Here is a 19,489-nt window from a genome sequence, read left to right on the forward strand (position 1 = left end):
TAGGGAGGATATGGAGGAAACTTATGTTTGAACCCTTCAGAACTAAGTTTCTTCCATCTTCTATAAGGCAGTACAGCCAGTAATTGAGCATCTTAAACATTGACTTAGTCTCTCTAATTTCCTCTTTAGAGAGTGCAGCAGGCAGTGAAGTAGGCTGTATCCAGAAGAACAAATTGCTAACTACTCCCCAGACTGCTCTGTTGACTCCCCATGCTTTGGATTCACAGACATAGCTGGTTCTGCAAAAAGGGTCTTTAATTGGGAGGGAGGGAGGAAGGGAGCCAGGCCAGATCCATCACTGTTCATTTTGCTGAGCTGGAAGACCCTGTATGAGGAAAGGAAAATTTCTCCTCAAAGGTATCTACATTTCTACAGAGTTTTTTTGTTTGTTTGTTTGTTTACCAACTCAACTCCAACTGCAGAGCATTTATTTTATATTTCAGAATTATAAAATTTAAATACATTCAGCCTACAAATTTCAAAACAGAAATGAAAATAAACAGTTTATTTTTCATGCCAGACAAAGCAGTAGGAAGACTGCTGCAAAGATTGATTATGGTTTACAAAGTGTTCTGGTTTTGAGAATTTGATCATAGTTCCGAAGTGCTGGATGATGTATCTGTAAAATACTCCAGTGTAATAAAGCATGACAGTTTTGTTCCCTTCTCAATTCAGGCCATTTTTGATCGGAACAGGAAAGATGAACTACCCAGGTTGCAGCTCGAGTGGATTGATAGCATCTGCATGCCATTGTATGAGGTAATTTTTACTTACTGCTCCTTGTAGAGTCCAGAGAAGTTTGTTCCTGCCTCTCTAGGGAAAAAGAGCTTACTGTGCAGCCTTGAAGGCCTTTGGAATGAATGCTTTATCTCTCTTTGACTTTACCAAAAGTCTGAATTCTATGCAGAAATCTTCAGTTTCCCTGAAGGCCAGTAATATCTGCAAATATAATTTCTCTCCAAGTTATAAAAGTTGTTTAGGCAACTATTTATTTTATTATGTTTGACACAAACTGATTCTCATCATGGCGAGGTGTGGGGTGCTCTGCCGAGTGGTGCCGGTGGGCTGGACTCATTATGTGCTGCTGTCCGACTTGTGCCTGGGCACATGTCCAAATACCTGTGAATCAAAAGGAGACACGGGGCCTTTGTGCTCCCTTCTGCTTCCTTTCCAAACTGTTAAGGGGCACTCTAGGCTATGCCTTTAGGGTCAGTGGCAAATGATTTGTGATATATGCTGCGTGCTGCTTAACTTGGAGTTTACTCTTATAACAATGCTTCTGCACAGACTGCTTGGGTGTTTGGTATAAGGTATAAACCCTCAAGTACTACTTAACTAGGGCTTTGATTGACCAGAATAATGCTTCCCTCTTTTTGGATTAGACCAGCTTCAGAATTTGATTCCTGCGTAATGTGAACTTCACCATTTTAACTTTTATCTATATAGAAAGCAGAGCTACACAGGCAGAATGATAAATGGAAAATAAGGCTAAAGCAACTTAACCATTGATAACTGTGTCCGCCAGTTTTCCTCCTACACATTGAAACCACACAGACCACCTTATGTCACTAAAGACTGCCCGTTTGGTCATTGCTATCTGTAAAAACACGGGGATGGCCATTTTGGGGGAACTGCAAAAATACTCTCCCTGCACCCCAAACTGCCTCACATCTCTGCAATGATGAACAAAACCAAGAGCTGGAAAGTAGGTACCAGCTCCCATGTTAATGCTGCACTCTTGAAATTGTGCATGAATGTAGCCTCCCTGTCCACACAGGAAAATGGATTAGCAGTTCCTTTTCATTTTTATAGACCAGATATGTCACCAATAGCAAAAAAGGTGTAAGAAGGATGATCTGCTCACCCTGCCCTCCGTACCTCGTGGCATCTGAGGCTGCCACTAGTGAAGGGGCTGCCCAGTAGCAAAGACAACTCATTGTGCGACAGAAAGAATACGCGCTGGTGTAAATAGTGAGGTGGACTAATGCTTTGCCAATAGATCTGGTCCCTTCCTCAGGTCAGAATTTGTCATGATAAAATAAACTGTAAATCCATGGACTTCAAACAATTAAGACAAAGCAAGCACAGAAGACCCATAGAAACATACTTTTTTTCTTTTTAAATAATAAGCTCATCTTGGACACCAACAGGGGAGAGGGAGGGAATGACACTGGAGGAAAACTCTTAAAAACAATGTTCCATTCAATATAATAGTTCATATTACATTATAATGCATATTATACCAGAATTCATGATTTGTAATCCAAAAAAGTACAATAAAGCAGGAAGAGCTGATCATCAGACCATCCTCTGCAGGAGAAGACTAGATCAGAGCACTAATGCTCTGGTTAGTTAGCTCCATCTTAGCAGGAGATCTCTGGGGAATATATTCACATCTGATTTCCCTGCTTTCTGCTGTCTTTGCATCATGCTGTGCAGCTATTAGCCTGCTGCTCAACAACTTAAAAAAGAGACACCATCAAACCTGGAAGTCATTGCAGCACCAGCCTTAGGGGTAAACAGAAAACTTGATGTCATAGTACCACGCTGCGGGAGATCCTCTCTTGAATGTGAAGCCAAGTTTTAATTTTCATATCTAGCTTAATCAAACCTCAATACACATATCACATCAGCAGTGTATTCAGACATTGTAAATCCTCTGGTTAGGGCTGGCTGAACACACTACAACTATGGGCAAGTCTCAAATTTTTATTATTTTTTTTTCATTCTAAATATATTCCTTAAAATTCTAGCCTTTATAAATGTGTTGTAGGGACTGCATGTGGGGACAGAATGGGTTACATCATTACAAATGCAACATAAAGAGGCAGAGTGGCAGCTGACAAATTAGTAAAACCTTAGCAGTGCTTATATAGCTCACCAGCATAGTGCTTATAAAAACCTTATGTTTGACAAACATTTGACGCTCATTTTGATACCAAAATTACAACATTAAACCATAGAGAAGAAACTCAAGGCTTTTGCATAAAGTTATTTCCATGCAAGCGATTAGAAGTCCTGAATCCGTATGGGCAGATCCTGGTGTCCAGAGGCCTGAAGGGAACTCTGCAGGGGAACACGTGCCAACCCAGCAATACCAATACCAACCCAGCAATACCAATACCAACCCAGCTGCTGTGGCAGGACCTAACGCTGTGCTTCATTTTACTTGACACCCAGACTGTAGAGATGGTCCCAGCAATCAGTGAATGCTGGCAACTACCATTACAGATAGAGAGGAGTTTTACTTTAAAAAAAACAGCAGAGCCCCCTGAAGTTTTCTTTACCTAAAGAAGTCCTGAGGGCAGGCTATCCTTAGCAGCTGCACACTTCTGAAGTACACAGTATGGAAGGAACTTCACAGCACAAACTTGCAGGAGTGATCTGACACCACCCTGGTGCCACTGACTACGCTGTAACAAACCATACCTTCTCCAGAGTCCAGAGCTAAGTCATATGTCAAAGTGCCCACAAGGAATATCTGATAATTCACAGAGCTTTCTAGAGAGTTCTGGCCTTCCTTGCCTTAAGCTTTTTTTTTTCTTTGCCCCCTCCCCCTCCCCCCCCCCAACTTTTTTCCTCCATTCTGAAACATTCTTTGGGATTTAATCATTCTTCTGGGGAGATTTGTCTCTACTTCCTCCATATGCATCTGCTCTCCTCTTCCTGCTTTCCTCAGGGTAGCTTATGACAACCCACCCTGAGGTATAGTTTTTGTCCCAAGTAAAGGATGACCTAAGTCTCCTTTATTAGGCAGATGTGTATCACGGCAATGTGATAAAGCAAACACATAGCAGGAAATGTGTACCTCTGCACATTTGGCTGGAACCATTTTCTGAGTTTGGCCCATTTTGTTTTTTGTAAGAAGGTTTACAAGTGACTAGTAAATTCTCAAGATCCATGCACCTTCTGCTAGCCATCCTGTTTGACTGCTGTTTGGAATGCTAATCCAACCCTGAAGAAGGTTACAGCTGTATAAAATGTGCTATATAAGCTAATATGAAGCTTGAAGCTGAATATAAATGCATAATGATAACTGGGATATAAAACAATAATAATTATACACAGATTTCCCATATCCAAGTGACTAAATCAAAACCTTTTTGTTTTTACTCTGTAAGCCTGACTCTTGGCACAAGGTAAGCTGTGGCTCTGCTCCCTCGATCTGTCCCACGTTTGCTGCTCGATGTGGGAATTAAGCCACCTCCGATTTCAAAATACTGTAGTAATCAAATCTGTTTCCTTCATACTGTATATCAAAGGATTGTGAAGATAAACGCTTCCCTATTTTTTGTTCATTTCTTTTTATTACACTTGGGACATTATAATTTTATTGAATTTACTTTTTTGTTACCGTAGTGATCACTGATCAGAGTATTTTTATGTGACAGTGAAGTTTTTGCCTTGAGTAGCATAACAGCCACCCATTTACTCTGAAGCTCTGATTTTAGGGGCTTTAGTTACGCTTTACTGTATCACATTTGCTCTTCATTCAAAAATGCCAGCAAGGAAAGCATTCATCAGTAGACAGATGAGAAACAAGCTTATTAGAATAATCATTTATAAGGAAAAAAACGCCTTTTTTTTTTTTTTATCTGTAGAGCATTTAAAATCTACTAATGTAGCTTCAGTATGGAGTAATCATCCCCCTTTTTTTTGGTAGAACACTACATAAAGGGGAATCACATGCAACTAAAGCAGAAAATCTGACATCCTGCTGAAAATAAAGCACTATGGCTACACTGGCAGCTGCATTCACCATGCAGGGAAAGTATTATGTACTTATTTTAACATAAATGTTCGTGTTGTATAACAGGAGCACCATTTCAATCATTAAGACAAATTACTGCTCTGAACCTCCTGTAAAGAGATGCTAAGAGTTTCAACACCAATAGATTCCTCTCCTGGACTCTGTGGTGTGTGCGTACCTAAAACAGGATCAGCCACAGATTTTTCCTAATTCAGATCAGATTTCTCTGTAGGGAGCAGACAGAGCAGGAGAGTGAAGATCTTATTCTTTTTAATCATTATTTTTCTCACAAACAACATCAAAGCGTTAGTGATTCACTTCAAACAAAAGATGCTAACAGAAGCCCAGCTCTGTTCACAGCATTGTTAGGCAGAGACAGTAACACTATGAATAGCAGGGCCAAAGGCCATGCACTCTGCTTCTGGGCAGATAAATACATAGTCAGGTAGTCAGTGACAATGACAGCAGCTATTTAAATTTAAGGGAGACATCTTTGTGGAAGATAAAGAAGCTCACGGCACATACAACTTATGTGTGCCTGAGATTGCCCTGCTCACCTCTACCTTGGTGCTCCATTGAATTGCTCTGTTTTAGTGCTATTCAAGATTTTCTTGGGAAGTAGGAGCTTTAAACACATAATGGTATATACAGAAGTGAAGTTGCATTATTCCTTCCAAGATTCTAGGGAGAATCTGGGAAGAGCAGACACATTTATTTTTAATTCTAGCAAGTACTTTAAATGTTTTAGACTTGAATGAAATTTTGAAGGACAGAGCCCTTCTTTATCACAGTTTGACAGACTTAGAAAGAAATCTAATCACTCTGTCTACAACTCCACGTGCTCTGATATGCCTGTCTTCCTACAGACGATAATGTCCTGCCTTGTAATTAAATCCATCTTTAGAGAAATTCCCCTATGGTGATGTAGCTGCAAAAACATCTATCCTACTTGTTAGCAGATATTAAAGGAACAGGGTATAATAAGTGGCAGAGCTTCTACAAAGTGTAGAAAAAAAAGGACAGAAGTCTCCAGCTATCATGGCTACATCTTTGCTTTAATTTCTCCGGTTCAAGAATTGACTTTGACCCCTGAATTAGAACCTCATATTCACACACAGTGATTTTTTCCAAAAGTTTATACTCTAGCTACAATTATAAGGCAGGAGATTAACCTTTTAATATTCCTTTGCAGAAAAGAAGGAAAGGTATGCTTTAACAATCATGCTTACACTGCCATGTCCTGATACAGCCCTTCTTCAAATACCAAATCTATCCTTTTCCCTCAGTCCCTCAATGACAATTTTGCATGAGGAAATATTGTATAAGAAAGTCAGGGTTCAGACCACTCCTCTAGAAGTCCAAGATGGGCTGTATGGTATGGCTTAGTACTTATCCAAGCAAGAGTCACTGGATGTAACCAAAACAATTTATTGGTTCGAAAGTCTCTGTCTTCGATATAGTAATAACTAAAAAAGTAAATAAAAAAATTAAATTGATTTAAAGGAGGAAGATCTTATCTGTATGAACATTTTGGCAATGGCTTGCTGTACCTGGCATTCACCCAAAACTGGGGTTGCTGACACAAAATTCAGAGCACTGCTGTTCTATTTTGTTTGCACCTAATTAGGGGGCAGGGCTAGCACTATGTAGCGAGCTGTTCACTATGAACAATACACAGACATTCACTGAAACGTGTACACGAGTTCTTGAGAAGTGTTTCAACAGAAAAAAAAAAGGGGGTGGCTAGGTTTGGGGAATCAGGACTAAACTGGAAAAATGTGTTCACAGGGAGGAATTTCATCAGCTCTGTGTGATTCTCATTGAAATCAGCTTTTCCCTTATAGAATGTTGAGGGAAGAGCAGGATAACTTTTGATAGATCCTAATGAACACCAAAAAGACGTTAGCAAGGCTTACTTCTGATATATGGCTTGGACACAAAGAGTGAGAGAGAATGCATCTATGCTTCCTGGGACTGCCCAGCTGACAAGGATTAGTAAGGCAGATAGGCTTAGGATGCAGTCTGTGATACACCACGGACTGAGGCTGCACACACATTGGCAGATTAAATTAGTCTCACTTTCTGTTGAAATCCAGGGGGTAATATTATCTGAGGAAGAGCAGGTGCAGCATATTCTGCTGTGTTTGTAAGAAATCTGCTTCAGAGGAAATTTAATCAGGCAAATTATGCCAACTGCCAGTGCTGGGGGGGAGTTGGTAGCTAAGGATTATGTTAGGGATAAGGGTTTGTCACAGAGCAAAGAGACTTTGCACTGCAGAAGGATCTCTCTGTAGCCTTGAAATAGCGACGTGGCTGGGCTCAGCACATTTGTTGCCCTGCTGCTTGTCTACCAACGATGAACGTAATCAAGGCTACCTGGAATGAATGCTCTTGAACTTTCAGAAAACTCAAGTACTCTGACTATATTACAGCTTCCAGTAATGGGATAAACATCAGCAGACAGTTTTTGTTACCTTGTTATTCTTAACTTAAGAGTCTATTTTTTCTGCTACTCATATACTAATGGAGAGAAGAGGTGAAGAAGAGCTATACAACAGAAGAAAAGCAGAAAAAGAAGAAGGAATGCTTTTACTTGTAATTCTCAAAGTCAGTCACTAAGCGATATGGAAAGGCATAATTTTGCTGGTTTCGAAACAAGGATTTTTGTGCCAATACGTATCACAAACAGCTTTTTACAAGAGACACAAAGATCTTCATCCTCTTTTCTCATTTCCTGAGAGCAGGCAGGGCTTCTTTTTGGTTTTGGAAATTATTTTTGTTAGGATTTTTGTAATTTGGTGAGATTACTGATGAAACATTGTATTAGTATTGACAACTTCAGGAACGTACCAGTTTTCCCAAATTGGTTGGAAGAAGAGACAGCAGAAACATTTTTCCCTTCAGACAAGAGTATTTTTCAAATTACTTCTCAGTTATCTAATGCCAGAAAGATCTCAACTGAAAGGGCAGGTCAACAACTGAGATATTTGAGAAAATACAGAAGAATGAACATTTGCCATCAACTTTATTGAAGCTTGGCTTCACTAAGGCTTTCACCATGATCTGTGAGAAGAAGTGAATAATTCATAATACTACAGTTTCTGTTGCTGTTTTATTTAGGATTATCTGCTCAATGTGTTGCGAAGGACATGCAGTTATGTATGGAAATGCATACAAAGATCTGAGGAAGTAGATTGAAAAGTTGGCAGATAAGGTAGAAGAGACAGCCAATAGAGGGAACTCAAATTGTACAGCAAATCTGAAAGAAGATAAATGGATAATTTAACAGCCATTCAGTTTTCAAGAAAGACAAAGCACAAACTACATTGCATCAGAAAAGGACTAGAAATGATGATGGATGAAACACTTCAAGTAAGTGTTTAACACAACAGAATCACAGTTCCCTGCAGAATTCCCAGCTGAGGGCAAATTCAAAGAACTAAATAAGGATATGAGGCTGATACGGTTTGAAGAGTTTTTCAAAATCCATTTAATAGTATGGCAGAAGACATTGATCGGCTGCTCGGTGAAAATGTTGAAAGGAGAAGGGGTAGAAGCATTTTATATTTTGCACACTTCAGATGTAGAATCAAAACCATAAACAGTAGAGACAAATAAGAAGTTGTTTATGAAACACTAACTCTTCTGAGCAAACCCTCAGTTTCATGAAATTATTATGAACGGATGAATCATTTACAACTCTAGCAACACATCAGTTGAGCTACTTCAGTAGGTACCACTCCTGTATTACTCTTTCCCTTTGACAGCAAAGCAACATTGATATTGGTCAGAACACACTTTGCTACCAGGAACTCTGTACGTATTCCCTCCCCCCAAAGTACCTGGCATATCTTACTACCAGAGAACCTTATAATCAGCCTTCCATAGTATGTACATTTAGTTACAAAGTAGTGCAGCATTATTCTTGCTACTGTACCATCACCAGAAATATAACATTGATTCACAGCAGAAGAGCTGAATGCTCATATGTGTATTAGATCCCTTCCTGTTCACAAATAGCTCTCTTCCCCACCACTAACAATTTCTATATGGAACATAAAAGAAACTCGCATTTTCTATCAGGAAAGTTAGTGTATTCATTTCACCTAATTACAGTTTTAGGCATCAAAAGAAAAATCACTGGCAGAAATGCAAAAACAATGCACACCTGCACTGTGTATTTGACTCTGTGGAACTGCCCTCAGCTAGCCCTAGAAGGAATAAACAAAGTCTCCATCAACAACGAGATCCCAGTCTTTTTTTTTTTTCCCCCCATGAACTCAGCCGCCTCCCAAATACAGTAATTTTTTCTGGAACCTAATGATTACATATGACCCTGAATCAGTAGGGCAAATAATTAAGTCACATGCACACAGTCAAAGGTTCATATAAATTAATCCCTGCATCTTCTCTATATCACTGTATTTTATGTATTCTGCCTACAGAAGGTAGAATTTTATCTGTTTCTTTGGTTTTAGTACACAGGCATATGTGCAGAAATGCTTTTGTTTTTTCTTAACATCTTCCATCAAATATTTGTATTATGAGGCTCGAATCTGTGGATGACTGCAGTACAGATCCCTTTTATCTGAACTAATCTGAAGTTCAAGGATTTTCAGATAGATGGCTCACCTTTGGCCTATGTATTCTTACATGAAAGCCACTTCAGCAAAACTCAGGAGTCCAATTCAGCTTTGCTGTAACTGGTCACGACTCTCTTGACTTCAGCAATGCTTCATATGCTTACACCAGGTCTGAATTTATCCCTATGGCTTCTCGGTCACTAGTCCTCCCTTCCAACTCAGAAACTGCCTACATAATAAAAGTGATTCATTAGAAACCACTGGGTTCCAAAGCAGAGTGAACACTGCGACCTATAACTTTTTGATATGTGTTCAGTCATAAAACTGAATTTATATGGTCTTATTCCATAAACTCGCTTTACAAATATTAGACCCGCAACCATACTTCCGTGAGCCATAATCTTGTCAAGGCGCATAAGTTAAACAAGGTCAGAACTGGGCAATATTTGGATGAGAACCTCAGAAAAAAAAAAAAAAAGAAAAAAAAAGAAAAAAGAAAAAAAGACACCCTCTGGAGGTCCTGCAGTGTTTGGAAGCTAGGGCATGCAATGTGCCCCTTAAAATGATTTGGTGTTAGTCTCAGAATACAACAAAACGTTGTCTTTGTTTTAGCAGTAGTTTATATTCTGGCCACATCTGTGCTGCACCTTGGCTGGTTCAGATAACATCCCTTCCCCGAGATGATGCTGATGTAGCAGCCGCAGTCCTCTGCCCCCCACCACTGCCCTTCCACCCAGAAGGCAGAAGATCTACCAACAAATGCCTCTGCTGCTATCCGTCACTCCCACCCTGAAGGTTTTGTTTGGTGGTTGGTTGTTTGGTTTTGGTACTTCTACACTTTCTGCATTCTCTATGCTTTAGTTACAGTGCCGGGTGGGTGCTGAAGTGCCAGTAACCTCCTGTTGTAGTGGAGGAGCCCGTCCATAAGAGGAGGTTGCCTTGTGAAAGGATGTTATGGGCAGAGCAGTACACAGTCACAAAAGAGACCTACATCACTGAAGGTGACAGGAAAAATTCAGAGCTGTACAGTAACTTTCTGAGAAACAGCTTAGCCACATACCTGAGGTAACACACAGATGCAGAAGAGAATTGCAAACCTATCTGGCTTTTTCTAATGCTGGAGCACAAGCCACCAGCATGACCACTCTCCCGGCATGCTTTATCACTCTGTGATGATGAGCAGCTATTACAGGAAAGGGGGTAAACCTGTGTCAGCTGTTGAAGACCAAGTCTCTTCCTATTGAAGCAAAGAATAAATTGGCCCTTAAGAAGCTGGGTAGCAAATTAGACAGCAAAGCAGTTTGTACAAGGCATGTATCAAAAACAGTGGCATGGAGGAGCAGTACATCAAAGGGGGGAGTTCATGCGGTAAAACGGAAAGTAAAAGTGCAGCCAGGAGGCAGAAAACCCTCACTAGGCTACAGCCAAATAAACCTAAATAGCTTTAGGAATAAATTGGTGGTTTAATCCGGATCGGGAACAGGTGCTATGCATGTAATTCAGTAAATAGTCAAGAACCTGCCAGAAGGGAGAGAAATGTGTTGCTTTTGAGATAATTTCCCAGAAGCTTCATAAAAGAAAATTGATTACTGGAGTTAAATAATTTAAACAGAGCCAGAAATATAGTAATCAAATGAGTTTTTAATTACATCTCAAGCAGAAGTAAAATCCAATTTGTGTACTTTGTATCAGAAAAGTCCTACTTAAATGCTTTGCTAGCTGGAAAAAAAAATAAAATAAAAGCTAATTTCCATAGGAATTATAGTAGTTGGTTTAATTAAAAGGCTAGATCAGAATGAAAGAGTCCCAAAGTGAAAGGATACTAAATACAGAAGCAGTGGTTTAAACATCAGATCAATGTCTGAATAAAGACGTTTTATAGATTAAGTGCAAAATCTGCACTGTCGAGATCCCTATTCTAAATTAATGTATAACAAAATAAAGTTTCTTAAAATTACACTATATATTTTGTCAGCATTCCATAGAATTAATTGCTTGTGCTATGGTAAAACTGAATATCAAAGACATGGTTTATTCTTTCTTAAATATTCCTTTTAATTTATTTTCATCACAGTTAATGTTGTTAGTTACCCATTCTGGTTATTTACCTAGTGACCTCTGTTGTGTCTGGGCTATCAGACTCCATAATATGCAGTTAGGAATACATTTCTGGGAAAGCTATGTATTGCCTTTTGGATTTAATAACATGTTTACAGTTCCTAAGATGTGGTGATTACAGGGTGTGGGTGCTTCTTGAATCCATTACTGATCAACTGGGGCTTCTGCTGTAGCCAACACAAAGGTAGTTGACCTCAGCAGCTCAAGCACCCACTGTCCTCCCGGCACCTTTGGTCCCAAGTGAGATGCAGGTTGCCTGTCAGAAGCTGGTCTCCTACCGTAAGAGCATGGCACATGCCTAGGCCTGGAGGGACAGGCAGTTGGTCATGCCCTGATCCCTGTTTGCTCCCTGGCTCTAGGACTGAAAACGTGGTTTTGTGCTAAGTCTTGGCAACAAAATGGTACAGAAAAGATGCAGCCATAGCCTCAAGCGGAGCAGACACGCTGAGGCAGAGCCTGCTGTCCAGTGAACTCCTCCTCTATGCTGCCTGTAGGCAGACACAGGTTGTTGATACATTTGTGATGGAAATACACTGCACAGCATTTTGTGCTTCTAGATCCCGGGGCTGATGGGGTGTGAGTACAGAATGCCGTATTTGTGCAGAGAGATGTTTGAAATGCGCTGATTTTCAAACACAGGATAAAAATCTTAAGCAGATACTGAAAAAATGCTTCACAAGAACTTTTTAAAGATTTAAGAAATGCCAGCAAGCTTAACTCTGGATGGATACTGGCTTCGTACAGAATGGATCTGCTAAGTTGCTGTCAAGATTTGAATGTTTGAAGTGCTACCTCCAGACACTTGATTTGGCAGAGGCCATGCAGGTGCTAAGGACATCAGCAGTGAGCTCGTCAGACAGGTGTTTTTATTGCATTGCTGCTCCTCTTTTTTAGATTCCACCAAACTGGGTTTGGAGAATACATAATGGTATGAAATAAGGAGCTAAAACAGGGAGCTGTGAGGTATGGTGCCAGGAGTGTTACATCCCACAGCCACTCTTAAAACAGCACAAACGCCACCGGGGAGCAATAGTGTCCATGGCAGAGACCGCAGTAAGCACTACCCCTTACTTCAGTCCCAAAGCTGCAAAATTATCTGCCCAGTCTGTGCCATATTCTCAGGAAATAATTTCAAGCAGATTTGCTTCAACTTCCACACAAATCAGCTACTTACTCATGGCATGATTTTTCAGAAGTGCTGAGCATTCATATTTGCTACCGAAGTCAACTGAAATTGCAAGTTTTCAGCACATCTTAAAATCAGGCCATTAACCTTTAATTATCATATAATAGCTCAATTAAAAATTTACCAAGACTTACTTCAGTAGCTAGCCAAGCTCCGTGGCTTACAGGCTAGCTATAAAAAGTCCGGTTCTTTAGTGGTGTCTGAGCTCTGGGGACCATTTAACATGGTTGCTGTTAGGCCTGCTATTGAAAGCACACACACAATAAAAAAGAAAAAAAAAATAAAAAGAAAATAATCAACTGCAAAGGTACCTTCTTCCCTTCTCCTTTTCCGTTCTCCCTTCTTTTCATTATAATTTTCTACACTTTTAGAAGATAAACCTTTGCTGCCTTCTCCATCTTTTTTTTTCCTCGCACCAATCCTTTATTTCAAATGGCAAGTATGTAGTTTCCATGCTATCAGAGAAAGTACCCAACTTTCATCAAAACCCACTTCTTCCCAACGAAAAAAGCTGCAAAAGAAAAATAATTCTTCTGTCCTAACCAGCACAGCACATGGCCACTCTGGGGGCAGCTGTTAACCCTCTCTTTGCATCGTGTGCTGCCGTTGATGAGGTTCTGTCTCTCTTCAATGTAGGGACAAAGCCATGTGAAACACTTACTGTCTTTCCACAGAAACATTTGATATGAAAGAGGAAGTTGAAATAAACTTCTAGCAAAAGAGCACAGGGATTATATCATTGGGAGCTAATTCAAATCCAGCTGAAAACAGATAAAAGACTCTTACTGGCTTCTGTGGGCTTTGGACTGGGTATGTAGAAAAGAGGTGATTTCAGTGGAATTTAAAAAGAAACCTTTCTTTTTTTTCTTTGAGGACACAGAAAGGGATTTTTTTGCCACCTTTGGAAAGCCTGGTACTGTTGTGGTTTACTCATCTATAGCAGGAAATAAGAAGCTAGCACATGGGAGAATCTGAAGCTTATTTCAGCTTTGTCCAGCTTGCCATCCAACTGGTTCATAGCTACCAGTAACCAAGAAGCCCCAGGCACTTGGGGCATGCCTCAGAAGGACTATCTGTAAGGATTACAAGAAAGCTCTAGTAGTTGTGCAGCAATTCTGCCACCTTATGTGCTTTTTTTGACATTTTTGGTGGCTTACTTAAAGCCTCAAGTCAAATGAGTATGAGATAAAGAAATCTCAAAGGGAATGAAAAATTTTACCTACGTGGGAATTTACAGCCAGGTGTGAGGAGGGTGAGGGGCATGGTGCAGATCAGGCTCCTTTTACCATGTTACTCCCTAGTCTGTCCATCAGCAGACTAGAAATACCATCAATATTTTTTTTTCTCTCCCCCTCCCCTTTTTTTTTTTTTATTTTCTTCCAGTCTCTAGTGAAGCTGAATGCGAAACTGAAGCCTATGCTGGACTCTGTGGCAGTAAACAGAGGTAAATGGGAGGAGCTGCACCAAAAAAGACTTCCTTCCCAGGCAGCATCCTCGACCTCCTTTTCCTCTAGCTTTACCGTGTCTCTCAAAGACATAAATTAAGCCTGCAAATGTCAATGTCTATTTATGATAAAAGCTGTCTGAAAGGCTTCCGTAGGCTTTGGCACACCACTTTTTTTAAGAAATGCTTTCAGAGACATGCTTAATTGGTCGGATATTATCTTGATGGCACCCTAGTTTGCTTTTACTCGGAGGTTTAGTCAGTCTGAAGGGAAGGCCTGCGGTGAGATTGCGCTGGTTTCCGAAATGACATGGAAGACAGCACAAGAAGCATTCATTCAGCTCCGCTCCATTTCAACTGCTGCTGTAAAAATCTGTAAAGCTGACAACAGACTGAAATATAAGAACTTGCAGCTTAATAAAATTAATAATACAGAGCAGAACTGGGATGCAAGCTGGTCAATTCACATGCAAGGAGCTGCAGGAAAACAGAATAGTATGTAATTACATTGTTGTTTTGCATCTCTTCAGTACATGTTATGAATCAATTATGCCTGCTTTTGTGATGTTCCTCTCTCACTCTTCCCTCCTCTTTTATGCCTGGATGTTCTGAAAAGCCTGCTTTGTATTCTAAAGAAGTATTTTTTTACAACAAAGCTTCTTAGTGATTGATCAGGGCCTTTAGAATTGCCTACCTTTGCTACATTTAACAACAAACTTTATTATCTTTAAAAATACCAATCTGTCCCTGCTTCCCTGAGAAATTCATATTAACAATGCAGTAAATTTCTCAGCAACGGGAAGCTTGCATAAAAGCAAAATATTGCATGGTAATTTTAGAGGGTTGCTGTTTGTTTGTTTGTTTTTAAATACTCCTTTAACACATTTTTTTAAATTACAGTGTCCCCTAAGGAAAAAAATAATGGGCTTCAATGAAAATAGAATAAAAATAAAAAAGAAAATCTGCTGCCTTATGCTTCAGGTTTATATTATATTGAAAACTGGACCATGGATAAGCCTTTCTAGTGTAATCTGCATGTGAAATGAGTATTTTGAAATGATGGAGAGAAAGAGTATCATTGGACTGACTACCTCTTCTCTTGCAGTTCTTTCAGTACAATTTAAGATGGTTATTATTACAGCTAGTGCAGTCCTAGAGTCACATGTAGACATGTGCGGTAGAGGGGTTCATTAAAGTTTAATCAAACACGATAGGTCACAAAACCAAACATGTCCAGTTCTATGTGATGATGCTGGTATTATGTGAAAGTTGGTCTCCTTCCATTAGTACAGGGATCACTAGGGTAGCAGAACTGTGATCTATGAACTGAGGGTGCTTTCTCTGCTGCGTGACGGGGCACAAGAGGAGTCGTGTTGCAGTGCTTACGAGTTCCCATTCAAGGGAGAAGAAAAGCCTTTGTACTCCATGAAAAATGCGATGCTAAATATAGCATTGTCTGGCAGCAGAAATTAAAGCTGAATTCAGCTTAATTTTACACCTGTAACAAAGTCCACTTACTTCATGGAGGTACCTTGAACTGACACCAGCCTCATGGAAATCAGAACCTGGCCCAGTGGACCAGATGCTATAAGGAGCTTTCCTGCTTTCCAAGGAAAGTGAGTCGTTAGCACCTTTGAAAAGCTGACTACATCTGTCTGACAATCAAACAGAAACAACAAATCTGCTGATCACTTCCTTAAAAAAAAAAAAAAAAAAGAAAGAAAAGAAAAAAAAAAAGAAAAAGAAAACACAGACCAACAACAAAACAAAACCCTCTGTGCTATTAATCATATGTATAGGGGAATAGCTGGAAATTTCAGTACCGTTGCAAGCCAATATGTTACCATGCAACTAAACCACATCATTTTCTCTATCAGAAAGAAGCAGGGAAGGAGCAGGGATCCAGATTGCACAGCAGTGAATACACGCACCAAATAGAAATGTTTCTGCTATTATTTTACCACTTCTTTCTTCCCTGAATAAAGATAGATGCAGGATAGTAAGCAGCAAGCCATATAAAACTTGTAACACATGCTTTATGGGAGAAACAGATACTAGGAATTGACATAGTACTGCTGGCAGGTACACATAGCTTTCCTGAATTTTGATATTGCATATTGCTAAGTGTAACATAATTTATAGCGCGTGCCCTCCGGCTCCCCCCAAGGTTGAGTTTCCCCTCATTTCCTCTCCTTTTTATTGGCTTCAGTGCGCTGTTGCCCATGGCAACACCCACCGGCAGTGATGGGAATTCAGCACCACCGCAACCTGACATACAGTTGAAGCTCTAACAATGTCAACCATCAATCAAGTGACTGTTTGTAATTGCCTCCATCTATTTCTCCTGTCTTTTGGTATCTTTGCTATTGTGGGTCAAAATTCAGAAAGTGCTGACTAATGTTATGGTTCCGTTCCTCCATCACAAGGAAGAAAATGAGAGCGCACAGTTAGATCTTTATCAAATTGTTCTCAGGAAATCGAAGCAACCCTGCTGAAATCAGGGGGTCACAGTGGTGTATCGCAGAACAGAATTTGATGTCTGAAAGTGATACAGCTCAGTCTTAAAAATATATATATCTTAAAACATGCTAAATGTTTTTAATACAGTTTAGGCATCAACAAAAGACTCGTGTTTGAGAGAAAAAGAAAATCCTTTATGGAATTCTTTGTCAGGTAAAGAAGCATATTCCAAGTTTCTCGTATTTAAGATGCTGGGAAACATTATTTAACTAGTGCTTACTATCCCAAGACATACTCAGCGCAGACGAGATGACTATGGGTTAGGAAATTGGAATTCTCCTTCGACTCGTTTCCCTGCTGACTGCAGAAGCACAGATGAAAACCCATTGAAATCACATTAGTTCTGTGGCTGCGTACAAAACACAGGACCAGCAGAGGCAAGGACAAAGGACACAGGGCGAAGAGGACGGAGAGCCCACTTATTACCCAGCACAGTGCTAGTAGGGTGCTACCCACGCGGCCTCGCCTTGGAGATGCCCACCACAGGCTGTTCTGGCTCAGCAACAGAAGAGTCCTCCCTTCCTTGCTCCTGCCGTTAGTGGAAATTTTGCCTTGAATGGGGACTCAAGTATTTGCAACTCCAGTGCTAAAATGCAGCGAACATGAGGCACGTCCACAGGGTCACAGGGCCTGCGTTCTCCCCCAGAGGTGCTTTGAGCCAGTTCAGCTGCAATGCAGTCTTCAAAAATAGTTCTGGACAGGCAGCAATTCCACTCCCGGTTCCTACCTGTGAGACCGCTGACCAAAATCAACCCTTCCTCACCAAAGAAAACAGGTCTAAATGCTACAGCATCACTTAGGGCCATCAGAAGGGAGCCTGGTGTTCAAGCCCTGTTTGGTTTGGAGCAGGCTTCAAACTGCAGGTGCGCCTCCTTCCCCACCGTCCGGGAGGGAGCCACGAGGGCTTCCCACGGAAGCCCTTTACACGTGCCCAGCAAGGAGGCAGGAGGTCCGCCAGGTGCTGCCACTGTGTGCACCTCGCTCCTGGGGAGCTGCGCAGAGCCGAAGGGTTTTGGTGGCACAGGAGGGGCCCTGGGTGCATCCTCCTGGGTTAAAGCACGCCCCTGCAACACAACACTGTGACCCCAGCAGGAAACCCAGCACTGTTCGAGGCAAAGAGCACCAGGGCCAGAGGCTCTCCTACACATCAGGCAGAAGGAGGGTTTCCCACCTCCCACAAACAAGATGGGCAAGAGGTAGGTGTCTTTGGCCATAGTACAACCAGACAATTTGCCCTGAAAGTGGACCATCGTTTTGCCTTTCTCCCAGCCTGAGACCTACAGGCAAAAGAAAACTTCATAACTTGATCAAGTCATGAAAAGTCAAGTCAAGAAAACTTCATAACTTGACCTAGTCATCTGCTTCTGGCAGGACACAGTTTTGTGTCACACACAAGGTTAAGCAGCAGAAGCTCACAAAAGTTTAATTTGGATGCCTAATGTGGCAGTTAGACACGTAACTCCCCATCTAGCTCTGTCATAGCTCTTACTTCTTTGCCGGACCAGGGATTTTGCTGAGAAGGCCATTAGTATGTTTTGTGCCCTGCAGAAAATGACTATAGAGTAGAGGAGCGCGTTTCTTTTTAGCTCAGGTATTCATTCAGATGGTGTCCTTGGTACATCAGCTGCGTTTTCCGGACTGTTGTCCTTGCTAATTGCTCCTTCTTATAGTGCACTGCAATTTCATAACGTGCCTGTAGTTATCAGCAAAGCCAACACTAGTACTCACAAACTGTTTTTGAAAACTGCAACCAGCAGTGCCTGAGATCATTTTTAATATTTAGACTAATTAATCCTAGTAGAAAAATTGGAGTGTTTCAGCCTGCAGGCCAAATATTTATTTTCCCTCCATATGATTAAACAAGCTATAGACAGTTTATGCACTGAGTACAGATTAGAACAGGTTTATTTCAAGGCTACATAAAACATGTTAACAGACACTTCCAATGCTGAGAATGTTCTGGGCAAGAAAATGTAGAGTGCAACATTTTTTTATTGGCTTTTCCAAGAAACTGACGATTTTAATAGTAAAATCGTGTGAATGGTTTCTAAGAAAACAATGAAATTTGAGGTATAAATCAGCTGAGAGTCTCCAGAGGTTTTCATGACTTGAATGTGACAGTATTGGAATATATACTGTGTATCGCTTGTTACCTTTTCTTTCTTGGATCATCTTGTACTTAATTACCAATTTATAAGCGTGTTGGACACTGCATCTTACAGTTGTGTGGGGAATACCATTGTAAGCTTTGAATCTTTGCGTATGGGAAACAACTGACACATGCACAGAAATAGTGTGTGTATTTTCTAATGCAAGTGTACCCTATATACTTTCAAAAATGAATACTGAGAAAGACTTCTGCCTCCTTTTCCTTTTTGCATTTTAAGATAATTACCCTCATTGTTTTGCTTTAGTAGATCAAACAATGCTGATTCAGCTTTTTAAAGCATGTTTTTGAAATTAACAACTTGGTTTTACTGGTCTCTCTAAAAATAATAAATCACTTTAATGATTTCCTGTGATTTATTTTTTTTATTTATTTTTCATTGAAACTACCTTGTCAGAATGAATCAGAGCTGTATGTATTGATTTCTGAACTACGCATATAGAAGAGCAGTGAAAACACATGTGACTGAGCAGCTCAAATACAATTTTTGAAGCATGACCTTGCAGCACTCATTCCTGGGAGCAAACCTAACGCTACCAGCTGCACTTGGCATTATTCTGGAACGATCAGAAACCAAATCTAGCCAATGACTTTAACAGAACTATTTACTCGTATAAAAAATATACAGATTAGTACAAGTCTGTGATAGCGGGTATGTCATTATTCTGTAGAAATACCATGTATCCTTGGGGAAAACACCACCACCACCAAAAAAAACCCA

At 40.4% G+C, this 19,489-nt stretch overlaps 1 protein-coding gene and 1 long non-coding RNA gene across 5 annotated transcripts in view; one reads left to right on the plus strand and one right to left on the minus strand.

Moving 5' to 3' along the window:
• PDE11A (phosphodiesterase 11A) overlaps window positions 1–19,121 on the plus strand; it is a 134,239-nt gene extending 115,118 nt beyond the window's left edge. For all 4 annotated transcript variants that reach the window (XM_013171593.3, XM_013171590.3, XM_013171591.3 and 1 more), the window contains 2 exons: window positions 676–759; window positions 14,021–19,121. In XM_013171593.3, the coding sequence (XP_013027047.3) occupies window positions 676–759; window positions 14,021–14,182 (246 nt within the window). In that variant the 3' untranslated portion in view covers window positions 14,183–19,121. The remainder of the gene's footprint in view (window positions 1–675; window positions 760–14,020) is intronic.
• Window positions 1–19,489, minus strand: part of LOC125182523 (uncharacterized) — a 112,850-nt gene that overhangs the window by 72,582 nt on the left and 20,779 nt on the right. The gene's annotated exons all lie outside the window — the stretch shown is intronic.

The sequence above is a fragment of the Anser cygnoides genome, chromosome 6 (assembly GCF_040182565.1).
Source record: "Anser cygnoides isolate HZ-2024a breed goose chromosome 6, Taihu_goose_T2T_genome, whole genome shotgun sequence".
Lineage (NCBI taxonomy): Eukaryota > Metazoa > Chordata > Aves > Anseriformes > Anatidae > Anser > Anser cygnoides.